The 24904-nt window shown below is 43.6% G+C and overlaps 1 protein-coding gene across 8 annotated transcripts in view; it reads right to left on the bottom strand.

The window, feature by feature from the left end:
• Positions 1-24904, bottom strand: part of SGPL1 (sphingosine-1-phosphate lyase 1) — a 64418-nt gene extending 39514 nt beyond the window's left edge. For 2 of the 8 annotated variants that reach the window (XM_025284690.3, XM_006051145.4), the window contains exons 1-2: positions 13197-13335; positions 12352-12413 (exon numbers count right to left, since the gene is read on the bottom strand). Coding sequence is in view for 7 of the 8 variants with exons in the window: in XM_006051145.4 (XP_006051207.3) it covers positions 12352-12378 (27 nt within the window). In the remaining variant the exon portion in view is untranslated. Of the gene's footprint in view, positions 1-12351; positions 12414-12639; positions 12844-12884; positions 13002-13076; positions 13161-13196; positions 13371-13622; positions 13858-13949; positions 14036-24830 lie in introns of those variants that run through there. The other 6 variants (XM_025284686.3, XM_045165548.1, XM_025284687.3 and 3 more) reach the window with 6 other exon arrangements.

The raw sequence follows: 24904 nt of genomic DNA, 5'->3' as shown, positions 1-24904 counted from the left end.
ATTGGTTCGTTGGACTTCTCTTTTGAACACTGTAAGTAAGATAAAAGTGTGTATTCATTTCATACCTGTATGAGTGTCGCAACTTTACCTTCTGGGGGAAATTATCTTTTAACAAAAGCTAAATGTTCTCAGTCTCCTATGCTCCCCCATCAAAAATGCTTAGGAATATAAAATCTCACAAATAATTACAAAGGATTCAGGGCATCCTAAAGGCCAATCCCTGGGGTCATATTCCTCAGGTTAATAACTCCTCTAATAACGACAAACTATCCTATTGTATAAAGCAAACCCAAGATGCCTATGTTTCCTACAGGTGAGAACAAAAGAGAAACACTGAATATATCCATTACTTAAAATTCTTCAGGAAAAGCCTCACACCTATAAATAAAAAGGAATGACATTCTGATCCAAGCTACAACATGGATGAATCTTGAAAACATCATGCTAAGTGAAAAAAGCCAATTATAAAACACCACATAGTATATAATTCTATTTATAAGAAACATTCTGAACAAGAAAATTTATCAACAAAAAGTAGTCTGGTATTTGTTCAAAACTAGGAGACTAGGCGGAAGTTACTACTAAAGAGTAAGGGGTTTCTTTTGAAAATGTTCGAAAATTGTGGTGATGGTTTCACAAACTCTGTGAATACACTAAAAACCACTGGATTGTATACTTTAAAAAAAAAAAAAAACATTATGACTCAGCAATTCCATTTACGTTCACCAAATGTTCTCTCAGCTAAGACCAACCACCTAAATTGTTTGTATTCACAGACTTAAAAAAAAAAGTCTTTCTGAAAAAAAGTTTCCATATGACCAAAGATAGCAGAAGCTTTGCAATTCCAAAAACAGAGATTAAAGCTTTGGGCTCCAAATGAAAGGATCCGTTAAGTGTCTAAAAACAATGAAGAAATCTGTAGAGTAATTATGTATAAACTAGACAAAAAGGGTCACTACTGTTTAAAGGCATCATTTTGAGAGTTCATAAACAGAAATACTAACTGCTAAAATGATGAAACTTTAAAAACATCTTTTGTGTTTTTTTATGAACACATACTCCAGCCACTATCCAGGATATCTGAAAAGGACACCCACCTCTGAGTACTGTCCTGAACTTAAACCTCATCACGACTCCTGTGGACTCTGAGAGTTGTGTTAATAGTGTTTCATAGGCCACTGTTGTATCCTAGAAAGTCTGGATAGTGTTCAAAGGCTTCTACTCTAATTTTAGCTCTAACTTAGAAGCTGTGTGACTTTTGGTAGTTACTGAACCTCTATGCAACTGGATTTTCCTCATCTGCAAAAACAGATGCCATTGTTATAATTCAACAAAAAAATTCACAAGAAAAATAATAATTCAAGGGTTGCTGTGAATCTTAAATGCTGTAAGGTAATGAGCAAACAGCTTCAGATAATACACACTTAACTAAGTATCTGATGAGTGAATTCTCTGGTGATAAACATTTTCCTTTCCTTTTCATAAGCAGCAGGGAAAAGTGACCTTTGCAAGGTTCCAAGCAAAGCCATAGAGGCAGAGCTTTAAGAGGCTTTACATAGTTTGATTCCCATGCCTATGCTGTATTTTCTTACAGATGATGTTAAATGCAGGTAAATAGTAAGCTGCTCCTTGGTTTTGTAAGACAGATGTTAAGTCATCTTATTGCCTTCATCAATTGAATTCAATCAGAAGGTTGCCAAGTGTCCCCTTCGATTCCAAGAAAACCAGATTAAACCAGTTACCTATTAATAATTATGTGTGCAGATCATAAACCTGATTTCAGTCCTCCAGATAGACTGCTGTTGACTGCTGCAGTCATGATTTGTGGGACAACGTCTGAAACCTTATCAAAAAAAAAGGGCTGGGTAATGTAATCCTTGGCTTTCTTTCATCGTGGCTGTGATACAACTCAACCATGAACAGGGCCACAGAGGCATTCTCATATTTGTCCTCAATTCCGTCCCATTAAAATTTGAAACAAATATCGATTTGCCTCAGCTTTCTCAAAGACTCAGCACCATTAAGACGAGAACTTAAGATAGGATCAATGCATTCCTTTTTAGACTCATCAGCCAAAATGCAATTCAAAGGACTGAATTCAAATGCCTCTCGGTAAAAGTCTCCAAAGAGACAGGTCTTCTCACTACCGAGCATGAAGTATAAATATTCCACAACTCCTACTTAGGTTTCAAAGAGTTCCAAAGGACTGTGATTTCAGCCTTGGAATTAACTGCTACAAATGGTGTTTTACAAATCTAAACTTTTAATATTCAAAAAAGACCAAGTTTGCTTGTTTTTCCCATCAAATGTTTATTAATATTTATAGACTAGATAAGACTGCAGAGAAAAGAAAGGGTGTAATTACATTTTCAAAGTACCTGCATAACTTCAGGAAAGTTCTCAAAGCTCTCTCCACTGTCTAGTATGCAGGTAACAAAAAGTGAAGACTTTTTGCCCAAAGCTAAATCCAATAGTTACATATTAAGAAAACATAGGAGTAGCAACTGGTACCACCACTTTAGAAACCTGTTTGGCAGTATACCTCATGACCCAACAACTGTATTTATGGTTACTAAAGGATACGTTCAAAAATGCTGCAATGTCACTGATAACAGCCAAAAAATGGAGACATAAATGTTCGTCAATTATAGGATGAATAAATTATAGTATTTCATACACTGTAAAACTGAACAGCAATAATTTTTAAAAATCTTCCTACATAGGACCATGGATGAAATTCACAGATACAATCAACATTGGAGGGAAAAAGACATTCATGAAAGATAATGTATGTTTCCATTTACACAAAGTTGAAAAATCTTCAAAACCACTTATCGTGAGAAGAGTGACCACCTTTGGCAGGCATCAAGTGGGAGGGAAACAAGGAGCTTGCTGGGAGGCTGGACACTTCTCACATCTTGATCTGGGCAGTGAGGACATGTATCCATATGCCCATAAAATTAAGACTGGAGCCCTTTACTGTATACAAGTTGTACCTCTCAAAAAGAAAACTCTATTGCCTTTTTAAGTGCTTTGTTCACTTCATAGGATAACAGGACACATAAATAACTGTGCCAGGAGAACAGACTTGGCGGAGTGCTCTGAAGTTTCTGCCTCTACAAGGTAAGTCATTCATTCACCAAAAATTTATAGTTTGCCTACTTCGTAACAAAAAGCTCATGTAGCTATGTTATATTAAGTCAAAAAGCATTGTTAGATAAAAATCGTAGCTTACTAGGTAAGATGTAACAATTTTAAATCTATATGTACCTAGTAAGAAAACATCAAATTATGTACAACAAAATCTAACAGAACTACAAGAGGAAACAGATAAATAACAAGGTATAAGATTCAAAGAGGTATCCACAAAACAGGAAATCCAAATAGTCAATAAACATTTAAAGGACACAACATCATTAGTAATCAGGGAAATGCGCAAGGAAAGCAATTAGATTTCAACCCTACTGGACTGGTAAATAAATTTAAAACTTTTAAATATCAAGTTTGTCAAGCTCTGTAGAAACAAGAACTTGCATATAATGTTGCTAGGAGTTATAAACTGTATCAACCTCTTTGGAAAAGTTTGGCATTATCTAGGGAAGTTAAGGCTATATACTCTAGAATCCACCAATTCCACTACTAGGAATAAATCCCAGAAAAACTCTTTTAACACTTGTGATCATCTGTCAGATACAAGAATGTGTGTAACAGTAATTTTCAAAAAGGAAATTCCAAATATCTATCTTCAGTGGTATGGCAAATAAATTGTGATAATCATGCACTGAATTATGCCATAATGAAATGCTATACAACAATGAAAACGAATGAACTAAACTATGAACTACATGCAACAACATGGATGAATCTCACAAGTACTAATATAGGAAAACCATCAAAAACACATATAAATTGTTCAATGCAATCCCTTATCAAATTATCAGTGGTATTTTTCACAGAACTAGGACAAAAAAATTTTAGCTTGTGTGGAAACATAAAAGACCCCCAACAGCCAAAACATTCTTGAGAAAGAAGAACTGGGAGAATCACACTCCCTGACTTCAGACTATACTACAAAGCCACAGTAATCAAAACAGTACGGTGCTGGCACAAAGAGAGAAATATAGATCAATGGAACACAATAAAAAGCCCAGAGATAAACCCACACACTTATGGCCAATTAATCTACGACAAAGGAGACAAGAATACACAAGGAAGAAAAGACAGTCTCTTCAATAAGTGGTGGTGGGAAAACAGGACAGCAACATGTAAAAGAATGAAATTAGAAAACTCCCTAACACCATACATGAAAATAAACACTAAATGGATTAAAAACCTAAATGTAAGACCAGATACTATAAAACTCTTAGAGGAAAACATAGGCAGAACACTTTTTGACATAAATTGCAGCATTATTTTTCTGGACCTGTCCCCTAGATAAACAGATAGAAAAACAAACAAATGGGACCTAATTAAACTTAAAAGCTTTTGCACAGCAAAAGAAACCATAAAACAAAAAGATAACCTATGGACTGGAAGAAAATATTTGTAAATGACGCTACTCAATGAGGGATTAGTTTCCAAAATACACAAACAGCTCATGCAGCTTAAATATAAAAAAAAAACCAAACCACTCAATCAAAAAATGGGCAGAAGATCTAAATAGACATTTTTCCAAAAAACACATATATAAGAATGTTCGTAACAGTAATCTTCAAAAAAGTCCCAGATTGGAAACAGTCCAAATATCTATCTTCAGTGGTATGATAAATAAATTGTGGTAATCATATATTGATTATGCTATAATGAAATACTATACAACAATAAAAATGAATCAACCATAAACAGATGGCCAACAGGCACACAAAAAGATGTTCAATATGTCTAATTATTAGAAAAACGCAAATCAAAATTACAATGAGGTATATAACAGTCAGAATGGTTAACATTAAAAAGTCTACAAATAATAAATGCTGGAGAGAGCGTAGAGAAAAGGGAACCCTCGTACACTGTTGGTGGGAATGTAAATTGGTGCATCCACTATGGAGAATACTAGGGAGGTGTCTTAGAAAACTAAAAATATAGTTATGTGATCCTGCAATCACACTCCTGGACATATATCTGGAGAAAATTCTAATTCAAAAAGATACATTCACCTCCGTGTTCATCACAGCGCTATTTACAACAGCCAAAGCATGGAAGCAACCTAAACATCCACGAACAGATGACTAAAGAAAACGTGGTGCATACGCATAATGGAACACTGCTCAGCCGTAAGAAAGAACGCAGCACTGCCAGGGGCAGCACCATGGAGGGGCCTAGAGATCTCTGTATCAAATGAAGTAAGGCCAAGACAAATACCGTACAATATCACTTATAAGTGGAGTCTAAAAAATGATTCAAATGAGCTTATCTACAGGACAGAAATAAGACGCACAGACATAGAAAACAAACTAATGGGTACCAAAGGGGATAGTGGGGACAGGAAGGATAAATGAGAAGTTTGGGATTAACATATACACACTACTGTATATAAATAAACAACCAAGACCTACTGTGTAGCACAAGGAAATATATTCAGTATCTTGTAATAGCCGATAATTGACAAGAATCTGAAATATAAATGGATATGCATATCTCTCTCTATATATGCTGCTGCTGCTAAGTCGCTTCAGTCGTGCCTGACTCTGTGCGACCCCATAGATGGCAGCCCACCAGGCTCCCCCGTCCCTGGGATTCTCCAGGCAAGAACGCTGGAGTGGGTTGCCATTTCCTTCTCCAATCTCTCTATATATAAAAATGTATATATATGTAACTGAATCACTTTGCTGTACACCAGAAACAAACACAACACTGTACATTAACAAAACTTCCATTTTTTTAATGGTTAAAAAAATACATATAAATCCATTTGTAGCAAGTTGAAAAATAAAACTAAAATTAGGGATGCACAAATAGGTGGTAACACAATTTTTTTTCTTAAACAGCAAGGGAATAACTATTGTGCAAAATCAGGATAGTAGAGTAGCATCCCTAGAGGAAAGGGAAGGAGATGTTACCAGGGTGGGGAACATGGGGTTGAGGGTAGATATTCTATTTCCTAACCCAGGTGGTAGATACATGATTGTTTCCTTTATTATTATTCTTTAAAATGAGGATAAATGCTTTATTGGGGCTTCCCTGGTGGCTCAGACGGTAAAGAATCTGCCTGCAATGCAGGAGGATCCAGGTTTGATTCCTAGATCAGGAAGATTCCCCTGGAGGTAGAGATGGCAACCCACACCAGTGTTCTTGCCAGGAGAATCCCATGGAAAGAGGAGCCTAGAGAGCCACAGTCCACGGGGTCACAAAGAGTCGAACACGACTGAGCGACTAATACTTTCACATGCTTTATACAGGTTTGCTTGTATAATAAATTAAGAATGCAGGCAAGCTCTTCTCCTTCCCCTTCCTCTTTCTGCCAAATGAAACGCAACCCTGACAGCTCAAGCTCCAAGCAGCTGTCTGACCCCGAAGGGATGCACTCTGAGCAGTGGAACTTCCTCCAAGAATTAGGAATGATGGTTATCAGTCATCAACTGTCTACTCTGGATTTCTCTTACTTTAGAAAAATTTACTTCTATCTTAAAAATCTCTGATACTTTAGATTTTTCTCTTATATTCAGCCAAACCTAATCCTGATACATTCTGTGATTTGGACAAATAAAAAGCTTTCTAACAATTAAAGCTGTCCGACAATGGAAAGGACTTCCCAAGAAGGTCTTCTGCACCCACTCCTGGCCAGGCATCCTAGGAGGGCTTCCCACACAGCAAGGTAAGTGGCAGTGAAGGACTTCTAAAGGCCCTCTGGCAATTAAGATTCTAAGGCTACTATGGAAACAAACTAGCTCTGAAGTTGTGGCAACTATGCTTCTGAATCTATGCTTCTGTTATAAATGAGAACATTTCTTTTGTATAATGTTCCCTGACCTGCGTTCTTCAAGACTCTGCTCAAACACTGTCTTCTCACCATATCTTTCAAAACTAACCTGAGGGTTTCCCTGGCGGCTCAGTGATAAAGAATCCACTTGCCAATGCAGGAGACACGGGTTTGATCCCAGATCTGGGAGGACCCCACATGCCAAGAGCAACTAAGCCTGCACACCACATGCCCTAGAGTCCCTGTTCCATGACAAGAGAAGCCACTGCAATGAGAAGCTCGAGCATCACAACCAGAGAGTTAGCCCCTGGTTGCCGCATCTAGAGCAACGAAGACCCCGCACAGCCAAAAATAAATTAAGGGAAAAAAACCCCAAACTAACTTGACCTTGATTTCAGCATACTGGGTATCCTGATCCTCTACCCAACCTTCCCCAACTCCATTACGTGCCTCATGGGGCTGTCCTCTCAATTCAATCACCCAGGTCCCCATGTCCTCTGGCTACCAGTTGGGTTTGACAATGAAAACCTCCAGCAGAACATCTGAGGTGTTTATTTCCCTGGATCCCCTCCTGCTAGGCCACTGTTCGGAAGTGGCTCCATTCCCACAGCTTACCCTCTCTTTCAAGTCCCTCTCTTGCCCTTTCAGGCCTAAGAGAGCTAATCGCTCTTAACACCAACCCTGCTGGTGTTCCCTAACTCTGGGCACTCAAACTGTTGGAGTGCGCCAGGAGATAACTGACAGACCCAACAAATTATTTTCAGCCTGCACTGTTCCATCTTCCCCGGTGAATGGCTCCTTTCTCTCCCCTTACCCCTTAACATGGCTTTTCTCTCAGTAATTGCATTCTGTGTGTTTCCACATGTGGACCAATTCACTGCAGATCAGTTCCCTATGGAAAAGTCTCAATACCAAGCTGATTCCCATTTCTGCCACCAATGTGAACAAACTGCATGTAATACTGGATTGTGCAAAACCTAATTAGGAAGGTATCTGTTACTAAAAATTCCTTACACACAGACTGCAGAGTCAAGCCAAAGACTAGGATTTGGGGATTATCTATTTATAACTTCCCTTTCCTTCACACCAAAAACTGGAGAAATTATTATACTTGTTAATATATTTTGCTTTATTTACAGAATTAGAACAACGTCAAAACCAGTGCTCATCCTACAACGGCCACTCAAACTGTCAACAAAATTTCAAATGTCCTGCCTGTCCTCCCTCTCTTCTAGACAAGCCTACAAATAAGACATCAGATTCAAATAACAGAAATGAGCTTTTAGTCCATCTTTCAGTTTATTGCTTAACTCCATTAGAGAGTCATTAAGAAAGCATCCCTGAAAAGGAGGCAAGGGTCAAAGATAAAGCTCTAAGATCTGGAAAGATTTGATTTTTGAACCTGAAAAACAAAACTGAGACAGGTTTACTGCTTCCAAATCAAGAAAACTGTGCTGCAGAAATGTAGTAAAAGACAGCATTTCTTAGGAATTTTACCATGCTTCAAAAAATTATGCTTTCCAATGTATATTCCAAAGTAGTAGAGCTTGATCCACAGGCAAAATAACCCAACTATCACTGTGCTTATGCTCACTCACCTTAGTCGTGTCCGACTCTTTGCAACCCTATGGACTGTAGCCCTCCAGGCCCCTCTGCCCATGGGATTCTCTAGGCAAGAATACTGAACAGGTTGCCATTTCCTACTCCAGGACATATTCCTGACCCAAGGATCAAACCTGCAACTCCTGCATTGCAGGTGGATTCTTAACCACTGAGCCACCAGGGAAGCCCTTAAAAATGTCTCTGCTGCTGCTGCTGCTGCGTCACTTCAGTCCTGTCCGACTCTGTGCGACCCCATAGACAGCAGCCCACCAGGCTCCCCCGTCCTTGGGATTCTCCAGGCAAGAACACTGGAGTGGGTTGCCATTTCCTTCTCCAATGCATGAAGGTGAAAAGTGAAAGTGAAGTCACTCAGTCATGTCCGACTCTCAGCAACCCCATGCACCGCAGCCCACCAGGCTCCTCCGTCCATGGGACTCTCCAGGCAAGAGTACTGGAGTGGGGTGCCATTGCCTTCTCCGAAAAAAAATGTCTCTAGACATTGCCAAATGTCCTGGGGCTGTGGCAGGGAGGGGAGCAAAAATTGCTCCTGGTTGAGAACCTCAACCCTAGATAAACAACTATCACTCAAACCCCACCCAGCGCTACCACAGTCCATACAGTAACACTGCACCCTCCCTTTAGACAAGTCTAAAACCTAGACTTAGCGTTACAAAGTATCTTTTCCTTAAAATCTAGGAGTATTTTGCAACTCTCAAAGTGATCTAGCCCCTGAGCACTAGGAAGGAGGAGAATATGGATAAAAAGAATGGTTGCTAAAGTGGAGAAAGATTGCTAAAAGATTTCCAGACTTGAATTCCCTCTGAAAGCATTGCAATTCTCAGATGAATGAATCCACTCACTCATTTTATTCTCTCTGAGACATAAGTGGAAAGTATTACAGTCCATGGCATAAATGAGCAAATGGAAAAAAGGCAGGCATACCACCTTAATCAAATGTGGACAAAATCAAGGGCAGGAAAGCACTGAGGGCTGACAGCCCAGGAGTCCTCCTTGGGAACCCTAGGCTTGTTACACATGGACTCCAGTTCACCTTCGAGTTTTTCTGCCCTCCACACAGTGGTATTCAACCCTATCAGACCCAATGCCCTTTTCTATAACTAATACTTCATAATGCCCTTCATTATGAAATGAAATTCAAAGAATATAACATTAAACCTATAGACGTAACTTTTAAAAATTTCAATATAATGCCCCAACTGCAACGGAAGAGAAAACAAACATGAAGATCTGTATAATAAAACATGTATGTTCAGACAAGGCTAGATCAGAAGCCAAAAGCACCCTCCCCCACTCTTCCAAAGTGCCCCCTTGGAGGGCAGAACTATTTCACTCCTGCTCCACACAAACCTGCTCTCAACAGCCACAAAGTTCAGTAACTTCTTTACCTTTCGTGAAGACAACTTAGAGGTGGCTTCACAAAGTAGACAAGAAAGAGGGTTTTAAAGACAGACTAACTGTGGTTAAAATAAAGCTCCACCACCTCATTGCTATGATATGCTAAGTCTGGTTTTTCATCTATAAAAAAAGAATGCCAGCATATTTTTCAAGGAATTTTAGGAAAATTAAATGAGTATGTAGAGTATCTATTTCTGCACCTAATGCATAATATGTGCTTAATAAATGTTAGCTATCAGACTTACATTATTACTCCTGAATCCATCTCTTATTGTATCTTAGCTAATGCCTATCTGATTCCCCCAGGAGAAAAGATGGATGACTTGATATTCATTTAGCAGAGATACTCTAAAAAGGATGCATGTACAATAAAAGTAAGAAATTGCATCATATAACTTGAAAGATTGTTTCTAATTCTGTAATTCTACCATATGCTGCCCTATGCTGAGGTTATCTTCTATTAACTAGAGTCCCTTCTTTCCAGTTAGAGGGCCAAGAACATGTGTAATGCATCACACGATACAAAGCAAGTACAGAGAAACACTCTTGAACTCAAATCTTGACCAAATGTTTATAGCATCCTCATTAAAAACCCAGCCCTGGTCACTGGTTCTTTACCATTTAGCACAGTACAGTCAAAGAAAGAAGGACAATTTTTCCCTCAAGGGCACCTCAAGCAACATGTACAGTGTCTTCAGAGAGGGATGATTCTCACAGGCCAGCTGTTATTTATATGATTTAATTCTTTACACCAATGAGCAAAGCAACACCCATAAAGAGCTAGATTTTCAAATAAGGAAGTGAAAAGCAGTAGCGATAGCTAGAGAAATACTTCAAAACAAAACTGATTCCAAAGTTAATATTGTAAATGAAAGCACTCACTGCTCAGACTGCTAAAGGGAGCCCACAGGCCCAGGAAGTAATACACACATCTCTGGGTATGGAGTTATATCTTACTAACATATAGGAATTTAATTTACATATACATACTGATTTATAAAAGAGAAAGAAATTGCCAATTATTGCAGATCATTCTGCAAGCTGCTAATAGTGGCTATTTCTGAATAGCAGAATTATTGGGGGCTGCTTCCTTTTATTAATAGCTTCCAATTCTTCTAACATAACTGCTCTTGTAATAAGAATTTAATATTACAGAACACAATTTATTATCTACTGCTGCTGCTGCTAAGTCGCTTCAGTCGTGTCTGACTCTGTGCAACCCCATAGACGGCAGCCCACCAGGCTCCTCTGTCACTGGGATTCTCCAGGCAAGAATACTGGAGTGGGTTGCCATTTCCTTCTCCATATTATCTACTGACAATGTATGAAATTTGAGGCAAAAAAAAAAATACTAATTTAGGTGAACCCTTCATCTGAATCTTGGATAAATCAAGTACCTGTCTACGTCTCCAAAGTCATCCTTGCTCCCCACCGCAAACCAGAACTAGTCACAACTTGGTTGATCTCTCAACTTCTCCTGCAGACCTTAGAGATTCTGACACTACAGGACATCAGCCGTGGATATTAAAAAAAAAACAAAAAAAAACTCACTACTAGTTTTTGCCAACTTCCCAGTGACAGCTATCAACTCTCTGGGATAGTGACATCGAGAGAAGGAAAGGAAATGTTTTCAAATCAATGTCTCTTTGTACAAAGAGACATCAGATTCAAAGACGTAACTTATTAAAAACTAAACACATTGCTATTTGAAAATCATGGGTTCCTCACAATTCTCTCACTAAGACCCTTTATGAAAAAAATAAAAATCAATAAAGAACTTCTATGGAACCTACAAATGTCGCAAGAATAAAACGTCATTTTGTTAAACGCTCATTTGGCAATTCTATTTTCCCTGCTCACTGGAAAAAAAAAAAAAAACAGCACAGAAAGATCTCAAGAGAAGAGGGGGGAAAAAAAGCCTCTACCAAAACAGGCCAACTCCTCACCACAACAGAAGAAAGTAAATTCAAACTAGCTCAACTCAGCAATTAGCAACTTATTATATACAGAGCACCATGACAGGTGTTTATCACCTCTAAACAAATAAGACAAGATATCTGCCTTCCAGGGAATAACTCTAGTCTGGGAAACTAACACTTATAAACTAATATATGGCAGATCCAGACAAAATTTCATTGACGTTTTAAAACGGTTCTGGTAGTATACGAAAGGAGAGAAAATCAACTGCAGGAATTTTGCAAAAATTCTTCATAATCATTAAATAAATATATATATTCATACACTTATTTCAGTCACTACCCATCTAATCATTAAATCCAAAATAAAAGGAGGCAGAAACTCTCAGCTATCAAAGGCAAGCATCAGAGATGAAATCTACACACTCATTCTTTGGACTAAAAATAAAACATACTGGACAAGTGCCTTACAACAAGAAAGATACTTGGAAAAGGACTCACCAACGACATTAGGTCTGCACTGAGCATTTTCCTCTCCCAGACGTCCTTTCAGTGTCTCCCCTCTGCAAAAGGGAACCAGGTTTGTTTACTTCTAACGCTACAAACTGTCCCGTTGGCCCGCCTATATTCGCCAGAGCTGTACAGAAATGGTTCTGTTCCCTCCTTGGAGAGCTCAGCTTTCACTCTTCGCTTTCACACTAAAGCCCAGCACCCCGACCCAGCGAATTAAGAATCCTGCTGGCACTCTGCTTCCCTCCCACCGCTGACCAAACGCCACCAGAGCCATACCCCCTACAAAAGCAATTCCCTTCCAGGTAGATACTAGGGAAACGCCCAGCCGGCAGCCGACCGAGGCCTCGAGGCCCGGAGCCCCGCCCACTTCAAACTAACCCGGCGGACCAGCGGCCGCTCCAGGCAGCCCAGCCCCAGGGTCCAGCCTCCACTGGCAGCTCTTCAGAAACAAGCTGGCCTCGTTCTAGACTTCATCCCTCCCTCCACACAACCCTTTCCTCGCCGGGGAAGGATCGGCAAACCTGCCCACCGCGAGATCACTCCTACCGCGCCCGCGAGTGGAGTTTCATATCCCGCTCCGTCTCGGCCCTGGCGCGAACCTGGCATTCAACTCAAGACCTCGGGTGGCCTGCGCCCCTACCCTCAGCCCGAACCCGAGCCCGCCCCGAGGTGCTGGCCCCTCGGTCCGGCCCGGCCCTTCCAGCAGTCCTCACCCTCTCCGCATCAGGACCCCCCGCCGTCCCGACACTCCTCCTCCGCCCCGGCCAGGACCCGCCTCCCATTCAGTCCCGACTCTCCAAACTCAAACCAAAGCCCTCCTCCCCAGCGCGGACCCGTCTTCTTCTTCAGGGTCTGCGGCGGCCCAGTAAACCTTCTCAGCCGGGAGCCAGCTCCCGCGCTCCTTCCCTCCCAACACTCTGTAGCCAGCCTTGCCTCTCTTCACAGCGAAACCGAGTCACCGGCTGCCGCCGAGATTAAAGATCCGGCCGCCGGCGGCCCCGCCCCTCCCCGCCCCGCCCGGAAATGGCCCTCACGTTGCCCCCCGCCCCGTTCCTCAGCTCTGGCGTGCGCGGCCCCGCCGCCGATCACGCGCACGCGGGGACTCGGGCGCCGGGCCCGCGTCCCCTCCAAGCCCCAGGGGGCGCGCGCGCCTCCTACTGGCCTGGCGGGGGCGGCACCAAAGCCCTCCTGGGAAGGTGGAACCAGCCCTCCCCATAAGGTCCCCAGGTTCGTCAGTCTCCTTTTTAAAACCAACTTACTGGTAACTTTTGGTGACTTGAAGCCCCTGAGAGAGTCAGCCTGCAGAGCACTGTACAAACTGATCCAGAACGTCGATTCAAGATGTGTCTCTAGAGAGGCTTCTGGGATTTCAGTGAGTGACTCAGAGAGATGCTCCTTGTCTCTTTCCTAAGACTTCTATTGAGGTCAACGATGCGTGAAGAAAAGCGACAGGAAAAGGCTCCCTTATTGGAAATGTCATCCCCATCCTTCCCTCTGCCCACAAAAAGGGAGAACAGGGACTGTAAGTGCAAAAATTCTACCAGTACTACTTTATTTTCATGAGCAATGTTGGTGAAAGTACTCACCGAGATAGCCGAGGTCACCCGTCATTTCTAAAAGCACTAACTCTGAAGTCAGTTTCATGACTTGTCTGTGTTGTCACGACACTAATTCGGCAGAAGCAGAAGACAGGGTAGTCACTTGTAACTGATCAGTGATCTGCATACAGTATTTTTTCAACAAATTATTTAAATGACACTTACCTGGAATCTTGACATCTTAATAAAAAATGACACTTAAGGAGGATACCGAATTCCATCCTCTTGCAAAATGCTGGCATCACTACTGTCATTTCCCTCATCTAGTGTTTTTAGGATGGAATTCCTTGTTATCACGCCTGCCCTTCTCTGCACAGCCCCTTTTGCACTTCCCAGTTTCCCCGCTAGAATGGTCAAAATTCTGAAAGAGTCAAATAAGTTCTCTCTGGGCTTCCCCGGCTTCGCCTCCACCCATCAGAAGTCCCGGACACCTCTGCTTCTCAGAGCTCTTGAATCAGACACTAATAATGCCATACCCTTAGCCCCTTAACTGCTGTTCCCCAGTAGACATTCACTCTCTACTGTGTTGAAGGGTCAGAACATGTTCTGGGACTTCCTGCCAATGCCTATTCATCAAGAGTAATTTGGGGGACTGGTGGTCCAGTGGCTGGGAATCCACCTGCCAATACAAGGGATACGGGTTCAGTCCCTGGTCCCGGGAGACCTCACATGGCATGGAGCAACTAAGCCTACACACCAGAACTACTGAGGCCCACGCACACCTAGAGCTCGTGTCCCACCACAAGAGACGCCATCGCGATGAGAAGCCTGTGCACAGCAACTGGAGAGTAGACTCTGCTTGCCACAACTAGAGAAAGCCGTGCGACAATGAAGACCCAGAGCAGCCAAAAATAAACAAATAAAATACCTTTAAAAACAGAGTAACTTTAGGGCTTCCCTGATAGCTCAGTTGGTAAAGTATGTGCCTGCAATGCAGGAGACCCTAGTTCGATTCCTGGGTCAGGAAGATCTCCTGGAGAAGGGATGAGCTACCCACTCCAGTATTCTTGGGCTTCCCTGGTAGCTCAGCTAGTAAAGAATCTGCCTGCAATGCGGGAGACCTGAGTTCAATCCCTGGGTTGGGAAGATCCCCTGGAGAAGGGAAAGGATACCCACTCCAGTATTCTGGCCTGGAGAATTAAGTTATGACCAACCTAGACAGCATATTAAAAAGCAGAGACATTACTTTGTCAGCAAAGGTCCATCTAGTCAAGGCTATGGTTTTACCAGTAGTCATGTATGGATGTGAGAGTTGGACTATAAAGAAAGCTGAGCGCAGAAGAATTGATGCTTTTGAACTGTGGTGTTGGAGAAGACTCTTGAGAGTCTCTTGGACTGCAAGGAGATCCAACCAGTCCATCCTAAAGGAGATCAGTCCTAGGTGTTCATTGGAAGGACTGATGTTGAAGCAGAAACTCCAATACTTTGGCCACCTGATGTGAAGAGCTGACTTATTTGAGAAGACCCTGATGCTGGGAAATATTGACGACAGGGGGAGAAGGGGACGACAGAGGATGAGATGGTTGGATGGCATCACCGACTCAATGGACATGGGTTTGGGTAGACTCCAGCAGTTGGTGATGGACAGGGAGGCCTGGCGTACTGCAGTTCATGGGGTCGCAAAGAGTCAGACATGACTGAGCAACTAAACTGAACTGAACTGATACAGTCCATGGGGTCACAAAGAGTCGGACACGACTGAGCAACTTTCATTTTAACTTTGGGGATTCCAGGTTATGTCTTCCCTAGCCCTCAGCCCCCACCTTTCTGCTTTATTTCTTCTTCAGATCCTAGGATCTGCTTTCCCTAGCCTGCTTCTTAGCTGTCACCTCTCATCCTTTAATCTAGAATGTCTGTGCCAGCTGACTGATGAGCAAGGTCCATGTCTGATTCCTCCCTACACCAGTGTGGTACAGCTTCACTGGTCACACGCACAGCAGGCAGCCTGTTCGTTCTTCCCAAGTGAATCAGTTCAACTATATTGTCTAGTCTTTATTGTTATGGACTAAAAGATCTCCCCCGAAATTCATATGTTAACCTCTAATGGCAGGGCCTCTGGGAAACAGCTTTAGGTGAGGTAGTGAGGATGGAGCCCCAAAATAGGATTCAAGTCTTTACAAGAAGACAACAACAAGACCAGACAGAGCACACACCCCCTGTCCGTCTCCCTTTCTCTCTCTCCCTATCTCTCTGCACAAAGTAGTCATGCAAGCACATGGTGAAATGGTAGGCATTTGCAAGCCAGGAAGAGGATCTTGCCAAAAACTGAATTTGCCTGCCCCTTGACCTTGGACTTCCCAGCCTGTAAAACTGTGATAAATCAATGTCTCTTGTTTAAGTCGTTCAGTCTGTGGTACTCTGCTATAGCAGCCTAAGCTGACTGAGATAGAACTGTACTAGGCACCTTTACATCCAAAGCTCTATGTATGTCCTAACGTGCCCAGACAAGCCGACGCTCATCTCTCAAGGATGTATATAAATAAGGACATGCGTGTGTGCTTAGCTGCTTCGGTTGTATCAGACTCTTTTCAACCCTATGGACTGTAGCCTGCCAGGTTTTTCTGTCCATGGAATTCTCCAGGCAAGAATACTAGAGTCAGTTGCCATGCCCTCCTCCAGGAGATCGTCCAGACCCAGGGATCAAACCCGTGTCTACTGTATCTCCTGCACTGCAGGCAGATTCTTTACCCACTGAGCCACCTGGGAAGCCTATAAACAAGGACACTAAAGCCCAAAGAAGGTAAGTGATCATCCCAAAGACACACAGGAGAATGGAGTAGAGTTCAGATGGGAAGGAAAGACTTCAGATTTTGTAGGAAGGACCTAAAAAATGTTAATGAATTTGAATCAAAGAATGTGAGAGCTAGAGGGGCCTTCAACTATTTGCAGTTCAACCCCATAATACATGCATGAAGAAACCAAGGCCAAGAAAGGACTATGCCTCCTGGCAGAGCCCAGGGGCCCTGTTGTGGGGGACAGACAGGGGGTGAGGTTTCAGGTCCCACTGCTCCTGTTTCCCACACTCCCTCTGATGCAGCATATCATCAGGGATTACAAGAGAAGTATCAAATAGAAAATGACCAGAGATAAAAGATGTGTAAGAATTAAGAAAGAAAACTTCAGCCTTTACAGGAGAATCACAATGAACCAAAACAGAACAACGTCCCCACTGACTATCAGATTCACATGTCCTAGCTATATTGGTGGGCCCTGGGGAGAAAGGAAGAGAGCAGAGAGCAAAGGGGACATAAATAAAGGAGAGAATTACAGTTCAGAGAGAGGAAGGATTTGCAAAAGTAAGAGTGATGGTTAAGGAAGGGACCACATGCCCTCTCCTCCCTCCCCCACCGCCTAGACACTCCCATGCTAGAGACTTCAGAAGTTCTACAAATAAGGGGCTCATCTGGCTGGTGGAGGGGCAGAGGTGGGGTGCTGGGGCTCCCATACTGGCAATGAGGTCTCCCAGCGAACAGCCCTGGCATCCCAAGGGAGCTGATTAGAAATGCAGGTTCCTGGAACCCAGCTCCAGACCTACCAAATTGCAATCTACATTTTATCAAGATCCCCAGACATAATATGCACAGTAAAACTTGAGAAGCACTTCCCTCAACACCTTGCTTGCAGAGAAAGCTTGGTGTTTTTCAGTTAAGATTGTGCATTTGTTTGGGATGGTTTAAATACTCATCTCACATGCTAGTAAAGTAATGCTCAAAATTCTCCAAGCCAGGCTTCAGCAATACGTGAACTGTGAACTTCCTGATGTTCAAGCTGGTTTTAGAAAAGGCAGAGGAACCAGAGATCAAATTGCCAACATCTGCTGGCTCATGGAAAAAGCAAGAGAATTCCAGAAAAACATCCATTGCTGCTTTATTGACTATGCCAAAGCCTTTGACTGTGTGGATCACAATAAACTGTGGAAAATTCTGAAAGAGATGGGAATACCAGACCACCTGACCTGCCTCTTGAGAAATCTGTGTGCAGGTCAGGAAGCAACAGTTAGAACTGGACATGGAACAACAGACTGGTTCCAAATAGGAAAAGGAGTACGTCAAGGCTGTATATTGTCACCCTGCTTATTTAACTTATATGCAGAGTACATCCTGAGAAACGCTGGACTGGAAGAAACACAAGCTGGAATCAAGATTGCTGGGAGAAATATCAATAACCTCAGATAGGCAGATGACACCACCCTTATGGCAGAAAGTGAAGAGGAACTAAAAAGCCTTTTGATGAAAGTGAAAGAGGAGAGTGAAAAAGTTGGCTTAAAGCTCAACATTCAGAAAATTAAGATCATGGCATCCGGTCCCATCACGTCTTGGAAAATAGATGGGGAAACAGTGGAAACAGTGTCAGACTTTATTTTGGGGGGCTCCAAAATCACTGCCAATGGTGACTGCAGCCATGAAATTAAGAGACGCTTACTCCTTGGAAAGAAAGTTATGAACAACCTAGATAGCATATTCAAAAGCAGAGACATTACTTTGCCAACAAAGGTTCGTCTAGTCAAGGCTATGGTTTTTCCTGTGGTCATGTATGGATGTGAGAGTTGGACTGTGAAGAAAGCTGGGCGCCAAAGAATTTGGGTGCCGAAGAATTGATGGTTTTGAACTGTGGTGTTGGAGAAGACTCTTGAGATTCCCCTGGACTGCAAGGAGATCCAGCCAGTCCATTCTGAAGGAGATCAGCCCTGGGATTTCTTTGGAAGGAATGATGCTAGAGCTGAAACTCCAGTACTTTGGCCACCTCATGCAAAGAGTTGACTCATTGGAAAAGACTGATGCTGGGAGGGATTGGGGGCAAGAGGAGAAGGGGACGACAGAGGATGAGATGGCTGGATGGCATCACTGACTCGATGGACATGAGTCTGAGGAACTCCGGGAGTTGGTGATGGACAGGGAGGCCTGGCGTGCTGTGATTCATGGGGTCACAAAGAGTCGGACATGACTGAACAACTGAACTGAACTGAACTGAAGGAGACTGATCAAAAAAAAAAAAAAAAAAAAAAGGATGGGGGTAAAGAGGAGAACTAATGCTCCCCAAGTTGGCCTTTGGTGCCATTGTGGAGCTTTTCAGGATAACAGAAGACTGGGAGGGATTAGAAAGGCCAGGAGTGGTAGGGGGAGAGGGAGGGGGAAGGGGGAGAGGCTGGGTGGCTGGGGGTGGGGGGCAATCAGGGAGGGACTGAAATAACTGCTGATGACAGAGGGCTGGGGATGGCAGGGAGGAGAGTGTGGAGGAAGATGGTCTGGGATTTCCACCACCCCACGTGGATTCTTTTAAAATAATTCATACCAGCAAATCTGTTTCTGCTTAAAATGGCAGCTGGCCATGGCCAAGTTGGTGACACCCCTCCCTTCGCATATGAGCACACACGCTCCACTCTGAAAAGCAGGAACACGCTATCATGCCTCCACTCCTGTCCCTGACACCCCTCCCCCAGCCCCAGCCATCCCAACCGGGGACTTTCTGTGGGAGCTCTGGTTAGGACAGAACTGCCTGCAAATCTCAAGGAGGTTGCAGCTTCTGAACTCTTGGGAAGGAACAGCCCACAGGAAAGCCTCCCACCGCAGGACATCCGCTCATGGAGTCTAAAACGCCCTGCCCAAGGAGGGGCTGTAGACCACTCAATGGCATCAGGCTGTGAAACAACCATGACCGGACCTGCCACTGGGAAAAAGGGTGCTGAGAGCCAACCCGACATGGGAGCACCTGGGCAGGAAGAATGTGTCCAGAGGTTGCCAAATGGGATGAAGACTAAGGAGCAGTGGATCACTAAGCTACATGTCCCAGGCGCCAATTCAGCCAAAAGTCAGAGTGGCCAAGTCTGATCTTGAGAGACAAGCGATTTCCCAAGAAAGCCCACCTTTCCTGAGGAAGCCCCCTGTTGCTATCCAGGCTGCACAATCACTCCTAGCAAAGCATCAAAACCAGAGAGCGACTGCTTATCAAAAACCAAATAAATACCAACTTCCTTGGGCAAAAGGAAACCACCTGGGCCTGCAATGACGGAACAGCTTTGAAGGCAGGCTAGCCTCTACCCAGAGATCACTGTGTGGCCTCAGGAAAGTGGGTTTAACTGAGCCTGGGCTTCCTCAGTTGAAAAACAAAGGTTGATAGCATCTATCCTGGGACTGTGGTGGCAGGTGGATATGTGTACCCAGTGTAGGGCCAAACCCACAGAAGGCATTCAAGAGCTATTAGTCTAACCTCCCCCACATGCATGATAGAGTTCAGATAACCTGCAAGTCTGGGCTCTGGCACTGGCTAAACCAAACCTTGCCCTCTCACCTCATTGCTCTTGGTCTGGCTCGGTCCCCATCAGGACCTGATCCTGACAGTTGATTAGTCTTTCCAACCACTGTGCCACTTGCCCCATTAAGTGCACCCTAGACCATTTGCCTAGGCCTTTTCCAGGCTTTCCCAAGAGCTACAGTATTCCTGCGGGTTTTGTTGTCTGTTGTCTCTAAATCAGTAAGTCCCAAACCAACAAGCCCCAACACCCTATTTATGGGGGTTAAAAAATATATGTCATATACAGGGATGTGTACCCACCTATATAGCAATATAGTGTCCTAACTTTAAAAGTGAAAGACATCATTTAAAAAATTGTCCTTGAAGTTAGCAGATGCGTGAACTTACAATGAATAAGTACTGATTGAAGAGAAGGCGATATTTAATTGAATATTGTTGTCACTTTTTCCTTTACATTTGCTGTTTTGAAATAAGGGCTAAATGAGGTTCTTTATATTAGCACATACAGCTTTTGAGAACAGGAAAGCTACAAATGCAGGACAGAGGTCTTGTCTTTGGGACTCTATTACCCTGTGAACAGCAATGCCATGGGTGATGTGATTTTCCAAAATGACAGATTAAAAGTTGATAAAGTTCCAAGCAAAATGAAGGATAACCTACATGCAACATTCCACATGGTAGATGTGTACCAGGAAGAGTGTATAATAAAACCATGTTTTTAAAGAAATCCACTTTGTTTTTTTGTATGAAAGTGAAATTGAGCTCTTGGTTCATGTGACTGTGAACCACAGCTTTTCCCCTATATGCTTGTTCTGGCTGTGTGTTATGTTAAAAAAACAAAATGTGTAGGGGTCAGGACACCTCTTCGTTGTGAGGGGCTACCTTTGCAATGTCCACATTTCAAGACACCTAACATTCATCACCGTCACCGAATGCCAGAGAAACTGCCCCAATCATTGTGACAACCAGAAATTTTTAAAATTTTGGGATGCCTTCTAGGGAGCCAAATTGTCCCACTGAGGACTGATGACAGGAATGAATGCTAAGACAAGCCTCATCTTCATATCTACAGCTGAATGTCTGTCAAGTTAAAGGGACTCAAGGATCATCCAGTCCAATCTTGCCATCTAGCATTACACATCAGAACCGCCAAGGAACTTTTCCGAATCCCTATGTTAGGACTTCCCTATATTCCCTGGTGAATGAGGGATAGGGTCCAAATATCTGTATTTTGAACACCCTTCCCTGGTGGCTCAGTAGATAAAGAATCTACCTCCAATGCAGGAGACTTGGGTATGATCCCTGGGTCAGGAAGACCCCCTGGAGAAGGAAAAGGCAACACACTCCAGTATTCTTGCCTGGAAAATCCTGTGGGCAAAGGAGCCTGGTGGGCTACAGTCCATGGGGTTGCGAGAGTCAGACACAATTTAGCAACTAAACCAGCACCAGATAAAAGTTGCTAGATTCTATTCATTCTCATCAGTGTCTACACCTTGGTCCCATAGCTAGTGGAAACCGAACCTAGAATTCCTGACCTTCCAGCTCCAGGAGCCCACGCCCACAAAATGTAATGAAACTTACAGGTTCTCATGATGCCTTTGAGACTCACACACAGTGTGGCTTTGGATGCACCGTTTACCCTCTCTGGGTCTCAATGTCCTGACCTCAAATTTGTATAGATAGGGGACACTGCTCTCCAACTCTGTCAGTCTAGAATTCTCTCTGCCCCACTTGGGTTACACTTTCCAGATGCCACTCCACCTCTCTGTGCTCCAGTTCCCAGGAGGGACCCTTGATTACATAGTTATTTGGAGGCAGAGGGTATCTGCCCTGGTCCTGTGCTGCGGATGCATGGTGTGGCCTGGATGCAGCAACCCTCCCCCTCTCCTCCCTCTCAGTATTGACACAGATGGGATATGATGAAGAGTAATGCAAGTCCTGTGCAAACACAGGACTAGGTGGGTAATTAGTGACCCATGGTTACTCCTTGCCTGGCCCTGTAGAACCGGTTTCCAGGGCTGACTCACTCAGAGGAGCCGGCTTGGGACAGCTGGGCAATACCTGCATCCAGGGCTCAGGGTCTTACAAGGTCAAAGAAATTTCCCCATGTTGCTATTAGTTTGCTTGTTTTTAAACTAAGGGCAGTTGTTCTCCATGTTCTGTGCCTGGGGGAATGGACGCAGGCAGAGGGATCAAGGATAGCATGAGCTGAGAGGGCAGAATGAGCAGGAGTTAACCAGGCAGAGTGATGCAAGAAGAGTGTTCTGGCTGAGGGAACTGTGCGTTCCAAGGCCCAGTGGCCAGTGTAGGAGGGCCAGCGAGTGTGGCCAGAGTAAGGGGGAGGGGAGGGAGAGGCTGTACAGGTCAGTAGGGGCAGATGTGTAGGGCAGGGGTACAAATACACATGCCTTCAGGGTCCCAAGCATGTAAATGGGAGAGTGACTACTTTGGGGAGCAGACCTCAGGCTCATTCATTCATCCATTCAACTATTTAAATGTTATGTTGCAATATCCCGAGTCGGGGATGAATCACTGAACAAAACAAAGATCTGTGCCAACATGCAGCTTGCATTCTTGTGGAAGGAGACAAAGAGAATAACTGACTCTATGGCGAGTTAGAAGGTGCCAAGGGCTATGGAAAAAAGAAGTAAAGCCAAGTATGGGAAACAGAAAGTGTAGGGGATGAGCAGGTGGTCATGGATGCCGCCGTTTTAAGTAGAATATGAGGTGAATGCAACTTGCGAAGACTCTTTTGCCTTAGTTAGGAATAGAAAACAGCAAGCCAGCATAATTTCTCAAGAGAAAGCACAAAAATATTGTAGGAGCACATTGTGTTCCTGTTGTCATTTGCAAAATCTATCTTGTGACCATGATGTCACTTGCTGAATCACCCGTCTTTGTTAATTCCATCTTTCTCTCCCAAGATACAGAAGAGAAATTTGTAGTTGCAGAGTGATCATCAAGTCTTCACTTGGCTGGAAGAAGAATCGAATGGCAGACTAGGCACCAGGCTTTTGCATTTATCTCAGTAAAGAGTAAAGACAGTTGGTTCTAGAATTTGAACAAGGGCACGAGGCTAGGACTCTTGTAAAGTGAGATAAACAGACTAAAAAGAGCTCCCCAGAACTACAGTCCACGCTGTGCCCTGACCAGCATCCTGCCATGTGTGACCTCAGGCCAACAGCCCCAGGGGACAAGTCATGTTCATAGCTCAAGACAAACTAACCCATGTCTAGAGGGCTATACCTTTAACCTGTCAGACCAGGATGGGTACCTCCCCCTTAACCACAGGATTCTTTCTGATCTGATCATTTCCCACAAAACAGAGTGGGTTTCAGCAGTAACCAATAGAGTAGCTACATTCATGCTGCAGCTGTTTCTATCTACCCTCGTGTGGTATGCTGAATTCTGCCCCCCAATAATTCATACGTTGAAGTCCTCACTGTCAGCACCACAGAATGGAACATTCTTTGGAAAAGGGGTCACCGCACATGTAGTTAGTTAAGATGAGGTCAAACTAGAGGAGGATGAGACCTTCATCCAATGTAACTGGTGGACTAATAAAAAGGGGAAGTGTGGACACAGACATGCAAACAGAGAGAACACCACACAGAGACAAAGGTAGAGATGGGGACAATGCTTTTACAAGTTAAAGAACACGAAGGACTGCCAGAAAACTGCCCGCCTAGGGCAGAGGCTTGGGGCCCATTCTTTGTTACTACTGCCCTCGGAAGAAACCAGTCCTGCCAACACCTGGAGCTCAGGTTTCTAGTCTTCAGAACAGTAAGACAACAAATGTCTGCTGTTCAGGCTACCCTGTTTATAGTCCTTTGTTACAGCAGTCCTAGCAAATTCATACACCTAGATTCCCATGCTTCAGTAGGTTGGAAAAGGACACATGGGAAGGGCAGGATGACACAGCCATTCCTACTTGCCTTACGTCCCCTCTGAGCGTCCCAGTGTCAGAGCAGTGACTAGGGTTCCGAAGTCTCCAGAAACCCTGGGGTCCACTGCTGACTCGCCTCCTGGTGGGCAAAGCAGCCTGAAGCTAGTCCTTGTGGATCTGCTTGAGGGGACTGAGACACTCAGTTTTGAGGGGCAAACCATCATCTGCCACCTAGGGACAGATGTTGCAAGGGTCACTGCAAAGGAAACCACTCACTCAGACATATCTCAAATACCTACTCTGACTATCCGCTTCTCACGTAAGTCAAGCATTCCAAATGTATAAACCATTCCACTGACTGCCCAAACAGCTAATGAAACAATCCCTCATTATTGCATCATCTTAGACCCGATTAAAAACTCGTTTCCTTCAAATATTCTTATAAGTCCCTATCATATACAAATCATTTCAGTCCTTTAAAGCAAGTTGTTTATAGCTATAGGCCTGCTTCTGACACTCGCTACATCCCTCCAGGGAAGTCTTACAAAGTCTCTAGTTGAGAGCAAAAAGTCCAGAGGGGATTGCCCAGTGCCGTCTCTGGACACAACCTCACAACCACAACAAGTCAAAACCAAGGCTAAGTGTCAGAGAATCCATTACAGAAAATACATCAGCAAGGGTCAGCAGAGATTGCCTGGGCCACCCCCCGAGACTATTTGGAAAGTGCTTACCTGATAAGTCGCCCATAAGTGGTAATCCATAGGGGGCTTCCCTGGTGGGTCAGTGGTTAAGACTTTGCCTTCCA

The sequence above is a fragment of the Bubalus bubalis genome, chromosome 4 (assembly GCF_019923935.1).
Source record: "Bubalus bubalis isolate 160015118507 breed Murrah chromosome 4, NDDB_SH_1, whole genome shotgun sequence".
Lineage (NCBI taxonomy): Eukaryota > Metazoa > Chordata > Mammalia > Artiodactyla > Bovidae > Bubalus > Bubalus bubalis.
Note: the sequence above shows the minus strand (reverse complement) of the source record. Positions and strands in the feature narration are given on the sequence as shown.